Source organism: Lithobates pipiens, unplaced genomic scaffold (genome assembly GCF_037356315.1).
Source record: "Lithobates pipiens isolate NorthernLeopardFrog02 unplaced genomic scaffold, aLitPip1_a1.2 Scaffold_27, whole genome shotgun sequence".
NCBI classification, from domain to species: domain Eukaryota; kingdom Metazoa; phylum Chordata; class Amphibia; order Anura; family Ranidae; genus Lithobates; species Lithobates pipiens.
This window is the reverse complement of record NW_027507788.1, coordinates 181,872,353-181,880,324: the sequence shown is the minus strand read 5'-3', so window position 1 is coordinate 181,880,324 and position 7,972 is coordinate 181,872,353. Positions and strand designations below refer to the sequence as shown.

General features: G+C 44.8%; 1 protein-coding gene across 9 annotated transcripts in view; it reads right to left on the bottom strand.

Moving 5' to 3' along the window:
• Positions 1-4,718: 4,718 nt before the first annotated feature.
• Positions 4,719-7,972, bottom strand: part of MTOR (mechanistic target of rapamycin kinase) — a 190,400-nt gene continuing 187,146 nt past the window's right edge. For all 9 annotated transcript variants that reach the window (XM_077457968.1, XM_077457970.1, XM_077457966.1 and 6 more), the window contains one exon: positions 4,719-6,855. In XM_077457968.1, the coding sequence (XP_077314094.1) occupies positions 6,840-6,855 (16 nt within the window). In that variant the 3' untranslated portion in view covers positions 4,719-6,839. The remainder of the gene's footprint in view (positions 6,856-7,972) is intronic.

Genomic DNA, 7,972 nt, shown 5'->3' with positions numbered 1-7,972 from the left:
TGCCAAGGTTCGCCATCACTGGCCTAGATTAAGGCTTACTTGTAGGTCCATGAAATATCTCCTAAACCTACACAGTTTAAGAGATATTTGCAAAAAGACAGCCACCACTGTCTACGGCGCATGTCGCTGCTAACGGCAATATGCCGTTCTTAGCGGCTCCCATGCGCGGGAGTGACATCATTGCTGCTCCGACGCCGAGTGTGGCTGGAGCAGCGATACCTGAAAGAAGATGGGCGCTTCGTGCTATAGGGGACAGCGGTGACATCGCTGGCTCCTGTGTCAGGTAAGTGACACATAATGGGCTACTATGTGATGCATAGTAGCCCATTATGCTTTACCTTTGCAGGGAGACAAAAAGGAAGTAAACCCAACTGTGCTCACCTCTCAAGAAATCCTCACATCAGTCCCTGCACGCTCTCCATCTGTATGCCTAGTTTGTCACAGGTAGATTGGGTAAAACGCAGCACCAGCTCTCACAAAATATGTGCCCAAATACTTATAATCCAGATGGTTTACAGGGCAGCTAATGTATGAGGAAGGCAGGAAAATGCTTTTTTGAGCCATAATTTCCTTGCTGCATGCAGGAGAAGAGCAGCCACAGGACAATATGTTTAAATTAATGCATGCCTGGCAGGTACTTAGGTGACCATGCTACCGCACACAGCAAAACGGAAAAGGTTTCAACAAAGTGTATGTGATAACATAAAAGACAAGGGGCAAAATCAAATGCTAATGACTGGTTATAGAAACCATTCAAAATTATTTTGGACCTTGTCCAGAAAAATCACATCGCTCCTGAGAAATGTTATTGCAACAAACTGTTAAAGCAGATCTAAAGCTTCCTATTCTTTACAGACAAGGAAGCTGCCCTCAGTCTGCATTTATTCTGCAGTTGTCATGCTGCTGCACATATAAGTTGTGACAACAGCCGTCTGATGGTTTGACAGTTCGGCTGAGGGCATATGCTACTGTGACCATTCTCGTTTCTGGTATGCCTTGAATGTACAGTGCCTTGAAAAAGTATTCATACCCATTGAAAGTTTCCACATTTTGTCATGTTACAACCAAAAACGTACACAGTGCCTTGCAAAAAGTATTCACCCCCTTGGCTTTTTACCTATTTTGTTACATTACAGCCTTTAGTTCAATGTTTTTTTAATCTGAATTATATATGTGATGGATCAGAACACAATAGTCTAAGTTGGTGAAGCAAAATTAGAAAAATATATACATAAAACAATTTTTCAGAAAAAAAAAATTATAATTGGCATGTGCATTTGTATTCACCCCTTTGTTATAAAGCCCATAAAAAGCTCTGTTGCAGCCAATTACCTTTAGGGTCCATTCACACAGGGGCAACTCAGATCCGACTTCATGTCGCCCCAAGTCGCACAACATGTAGAAATCAATGTAAGTGAATGAGAGCCGTCTTAATGCACACTACTGAAGTCGCTCCGACTTCAGAAAAGGTTCCTGTACTACTTCAATCCGACTTGTAGGCAACTGGTACCCATTGATTTCAATGGAGGGCGTCTCCAAGTCGGATCTCCGTCTATGCGGAGATGACTCTCACAGAATTATCAGCTCTCAAAAGGGAACTCCACGGCAAAATTTATAAAAAAAAAAATTGGCGTAGGTTCCCCCATCGAGAGCATACCAGGCCCTTAGGTCTGGTATGGATTTTAAGGGGAACCCCCTACGCCGAAAAAACGGTGTGGGGGTCCCCCCAGATCCATACCAGACCCTTATCTGAGCACGTTACCCGGCCGGCCAGGAAAGGGGGTGGGGACGGGCGAGCGGCACCCTCCCTCCTGAGCCGTAACAGGCCGCATGCCCTCAACATGGAGGGTGCCTTGGGGAAGGGGGGGCAGCGCAGCCCCCCACCCCAAAGCACCTTGTCCCCATGTTGATGAGGACAAGGGCCTCTTCCCGACAACCCTGGCCGTTGGTTGTCTGGGTCTCCGGGCAGGGGGCTTATCGGAAACCGTGCCCCCCTTTAATAGGGGGGCCCTCGGATCCCGGCCCCCCACTCTATGTGAATGAGTATGGGGTACAATGTACCCCTACCCATTCACCTGTGAAAAAAATGTAACAAAAAAAAAAAACACACACAAGGGTTAAAATAGTTTATTGCACAGCTCCGGGGGTCTTCTCGCTGGACTCCTCCGCTATGTTCTGCTCTTTTGCTAGCTCTTTCACTAGTGGAGGAGCCTGGCTTTCTTCTTCGCCCCGCCCTCTTCTTCCAACTTCGGGGGTCTTGTCCCCCTCTTCGGTTCTTCTTGCTGGCCACCGTGCCTTCTTCTAGCTCTTTTACAAGCGAAGGCAAGAAGAACCGAAGAGGGGGGACAAGACCCCCGAATTTGGAAGAAGAGGGCAGCGGCGAAGAAGAAAGCTGGGCTTCCTCCGCTAGTGAAAGAGCTAGCAAAAGAGCAGAAGATAGCAGAGGAGTCCGGCGAGAAGACCCCCGAAGACGGAAGAAGACCCCCGGAGCGGTGCAATAAACTATTTTAAACCCTTGTGTGTTTTTTTTTACATTTTTTTTCTACAGGCGAATGGGTAGGGGTACATTGTACCCCATACTTATTCACATAGGGTGGGGGGCCGGGATCCGGGGGCCCCCGGATTCCAATAAGCCCCCTGTCTGCAGACCCCAACAACCAATGGCCAGGGTTGTCGGGAAGAGGCCCTTGTCCTTATCAACATGGAGACAAGGTGCTTTGGGGTGGGGGGCCGCGCGCCCCCCCTTCCCCAAGGCACCCCCCCATGTTGCGGCCTGGTAGGGCTCAGCAAGGGGGGCGCTCGCTCGTCTCCACCCCCTTTCCTGGCTGGCCGGGTAGCGTGTTCGGATAAGGGTCTGGTATGGATCTGGGGGGGACCCCCACGCTGTTTTTTTCGGCGTAGGAGGTTCCCCTTAAAAAAAAAATCCATACCAGACCTAAGGGCCTGGTATGCTCTTGGAGGGGGAACCCATGCCTTTTTAAAAAAAAATTTATTTGGCTTGGAGTTCCCCCTTGAGAGCTCATTCTCTGATTGGCCATGGCAAAAGTCGCCTGGCCTGGGGCGACTTAAAGTCGTGTTGTAAGTCGCCCCAAGTCGTGTCCAAGTTGTGCTCAAGTCGTGTTGCCCCTGTGTGAACCGAGCCTTAGAAGTCACATAATTAGTGAAATGATGTCCACCTGTGTGCAATCTAAGTGTCACATGATCTGTCATTACATATGCACACCTTTTTGAAAGGCCCCAGAGGTTGCAACACCTAAGTAAGTGGCACCACTAACCAAACACTGCCATGAAGACCAAGGAACTCTCCAAACAAGTAAGGGACAATGTTGTTGAGAAGTACAAGTTAGGGTTAGGTTATAAAAAAATATCCAAATCTTTGATGATCCCTAGGAGCCCCATCAAATCTATCATAACCAAATGGAAAGAATATGGCACAACAGCAAACCTGCCAAGAGACGGCCGCACACCAAAACTCACGGACCGGGCAAGGAGGGCATTAATCAGAGAGGCAGCACAGAGACCTAAGGTAACCCTGGAGGAGCTTCAGGAGTTCCACAGCAGAGACTGGAGTATCTGTACATAGGACAACAATAAGCCGTACGCTCCATAGAGTTGGGCTTTATGGCAGAGTGGCCAGAAGAAAGCCATTACTTTCAGCAAAATACAAAATGGCATGTTTTGAGTTTGCGAAAAGGCATGTGGGAAACTCCCAAAATGTATAGAGGAAGGTGCTCTGTTCTGATGAGACTAAATTTGAACTTTTTGGCCAAAGAAAACACTATGTCTGGCGCAAACCCAACACATCACACAAATGAAACATAGTAGTGGTAGCATCATGCTGTGGGGATGTTTTTCAGTAGTCTGGACTGGGAAACTGGTCAGAGTTGAGGGAAAGATGGATGGTGCTAAATACAGGGATATTCTTGAGCCAAACCTGTACCACTCTGTGTGATTTGAGGCTAGGATGGAGGTTCACCTTCCAGCAGGACAATGACCCCAAACACACTGCTAAAGCAACACTTGAGTGGTTTAAGGGGAAACATGTAAATGTGTTGGAATGGCCTAGTCAAAGCCCAGACCTGAATCCAATAGAAAATCTGTGGTTACACTTAAAGATTGCTATTCACAAGCGCAAACCATCCAACTTGAAGGAGCTGGAGCAGTTTTGCAAGGAGGAATGGGCAAAAATGTGCTAAGATGTGGCAAGCTCATAGAGACTTATCCAAAGTGACTTGGAGCTGTGATAGCTGCAAAAGGTGGCTCTACAAAGTATTGACTTTAGGGGGGTGAATAGTTATGCACATTGACTTTTTCTGTTATTTTGTCCTATTTGTTGTTTGCTTCACAATAAAAAAAAAATCTTCAAAGTTGTGGGCATGTTCTGTAAATGAAATGATGCAAATCCTCAAACATCCATGTAAACACCAGGCTGTGAGGCAACAAAACATGAAAAATGCCAAGGGGGGTGAATACTTTTCCATGGCACTGTAAATGTATTTTATTGGGATTTTATGGATAGACCAACACAAAGTGGCACATAACTGTGAGGTGGAAGGAAAATGATAAATGGTTTTAAAAGGCACTGCAACTGTTTTGGGTGGATGGGTTTAGTTCAGTTTTAAGAGAACCGGGCATATCTGCAACTGATCAAGTCGCAAAATAGTCGAAACAAGACATCACCTTAAAATTGTGAGATATATTCATTTCACGTACAACTGTTCAGGTTATGACAAGAAATTAAATCTTTATTGGATATTGTGAAGCTTTGTCCAAAATATGATCAAAGAGCTTTTTTAAAATGAAAGGAAATGATGCAGACAGGCATTTTTCTGCTGCTGACACGCCCTTAGGAAGATGCATTTTGCATCTTGTACATGTTCAATGACTTCAATACTTTATTAAATCACTGACATGAAATACTACAGATCATGAGTGTTCATTGGTTTTATACTTGTTTTGGGCCACTGGCTCAAAGTATTAAAGTAGATGTAAATGGTAACTGAACGCCATTACCTTTGCTAAGGAACTGAGCATAATTTATTTTATTTTATTTTTTAATACTGGTTTTCACCTTTTTCCATCTTTTACTACATCCAAGTAGAAGCTTTACTGCCACTTCCAATCGACATGTGCTCTAGTGATGGATGTACAGCATTGCTCAGGACGGGTTTCCCAATGGTGACAGCAGCAGACCATGCCTGTGTTCGTGTACAATGTAATGGTGGCTTATAGTTTCCACTGGCATGAATGTGACCATTGGGAAACAGTGAAAGTATTGCCACCTCATAACAGAAAGTGACGGGACGAGGACCTTCATGGCAGCATTGCCAGGTATGATTTTAATAAAAAGTTGCAGATTTAACAATGTTGTAAATTACTTCTGCAATGAAATTACCATATTAAAGATTAGAAGAGATTTTAAGGATTGGTTTCACATCTGCTTTAAATCAAAGGATCAGCATGTCAGCCAGACAATTAAAACTTTCAACAGTAGGGTGGTCTACCTATTTTTACCCTAACTACCCCCTTAAAAACAAAAGATGCGTTGGTGGAGCACTAAACCCACTGATGGGTGAAAAGCAACTTGAGGTAAATTCCTAAAAAGCATTTCTCTGTCAACTGGAGTAAACCTAAGGGCTCCTTTACACTTGCTTTGGTCTCTGAGGAGTGATGCATGTTGAGATCGCTCTTCAGAGAGCATTCGACAGTTGGTGAGGTTGTATCATCTGCTTTAAAAGGATAAGTTTGCCTTTAAAAAAAAAATATATATATGTACATTTTTTTGTAAGTTTTTTTTTTTTAGGAACCTGAAAAACATTGCACTTGCAATCAGATCACTGATGGCATGCAGGTCCCCTGCAGACTGTCAGTGTATGTTGCCTGACCGTTCACTGACATCAATGAACTACCTAGAGCACTCAGCAGCGCCATGGTAGTTCATGCAGAACTACAAGCCGTCAGCCACAAAGGATGGTCGGTAGTTGTAGCTCATTCATTCACAGAACACTGTGACTGAAGGATGCGGCCAGGCAGATTGTGACAGCTAGCTCCATTACCAGCACACAAGCCCCAATGGAGGAGGGAGGAGCTGTGAGCCCTGGCTATATCCTGTGACCTGTTGTCAAGATAAAAACATTTACTGGTTTCGTACAAATCTGTGGCACTCGGATCCTTTTATATACGGTTCCTTAAAAACAAGGCAGGGTAGAGGCAAATGGTGCGCAGGGGATTTAACAACTGTACATCTGTATCAGTTTACTGGTAAATATCGTCTGGGCTGCCGTGTCCCTTTAATTTCAGAGCAAAGATCTCTGATAAAAGGTCATTTGCAGCATCTGAAAATATGACCTAAAAATGTAATCCTAAAATTCCATGCAGTACTCCAAAATATTATATATATCTAAAAATTCCAACAGAATATATAAACCTGCAATGAAGCAGTTTTCATCACATATACATTTTGTTTTATCGACAATCGTAATTTTTTTTTTTTTATTTCACAGCTACACATCCTCTGAAGATCCACGTATCCAGACATCCTCAGCCTCCATTTGATTTAAAGTTGGGGGACAGGGGCTGTTTTTCGGCGGTCAGAGAAAACACAAGCCTGTATTATACGGCCAGGCACAGTTAGTGGCCTCTGCCACTTGTGGCCATGATTGAGAATGGTATAATGCTTAAAATTTATATACATGAGTCCACTCCATCCCAAATTCATTCAGCAGGAGCTTATTGCAGTCTGATCTGGATAAAATTAATTACGCCCCTCCATCACTGGTGGCACATGAATCAGCATCTTCAGACATTTGCACATGGGACATATGGCAACAAGTGTCTTTCTACCAGAACGGACACCTAAAAGAAAAAAAAGAAAAGAAAAAGCATAAAAGGGCAGGTAAAACAAAAAAGCTGTTTCTTCATGACAGACTACCAAACAAAATGATTCAATTATTGGTGCTCCTAGTTTACTTGTTGTTTAAGATGTTGCAACAGAAAGAAAGATGAAAAATATACCAAATTGAGTTACCACCCAGGGGTAAGTGAGCTGAAAGACTGCCTTAAGCACTATCCTTTTGTGCATATTGAATTTTCAACACTACACAACCCAGGGAGTAAAGACTGATATACACTGTAGTGATTTCACCAAGACATGTGCAACTCTATGGCTTAGCCCCGCCAACAGACAAGAGCCATGCAGCAAAGACGGCCCAACCATTATGCCTAGGAGCAGGGGGTCTCCAAAGTACGGCCCGTGGGCCACATCCGGTCTGACAGGATATTTTATCCTGCCTACAGCAGCTAGGATCTCCAGACTTCATGCACCTCCCAGCTCCTGCCCTGTACTTTCAGAAGATTTACAGCGGTAAAAGAATATTCTGACAAGGACATATAAATAAGGGGGAGGCGCTTATGGGGGACACAGATGCAGGGGGGGAGGTGCTTATGGGGGACACAGATGCAGGGGGAGGTGCTTATGGGGGACACAGATGCAGGGGGGAGGTGCTTATGGGGGACACAGATGCAGGGGGGGGAGATTGATGGGGTCACTATAAGCTATTGGGGAAAGATGTATGGTAGACCATCCCAATGGGGACCCAAATGTGACGGGGGATCCCAATGTAAGTGGGGGCAAGGATGCAAGGGGCAACTGATAGGGACACAGATGTAAGGAGGGATATTTATGTTAAAACTGATGCAAGGGGGGACTCGTGCCTGTAACAATAAGTTCCCAACATTCCTGTTGGATTTTTGTTTTACAATGTTGGGAAATTAACATGAGGACTTGGAACAAGCAAAGGTGGGCAGAAAAATACTCAGGAGGCAGGATTACCCAGTGGGGTACACTGGTGGACAGGAATTATAAGGAGCGGGCAACCTCTGTGTTGTACCCAAGACATAAGCCAGAGGTGAATTCAGTCTACCAGCAACCCCCTGGATTTAAATGATCACTTTTAAAGAACTGGCTCATTAG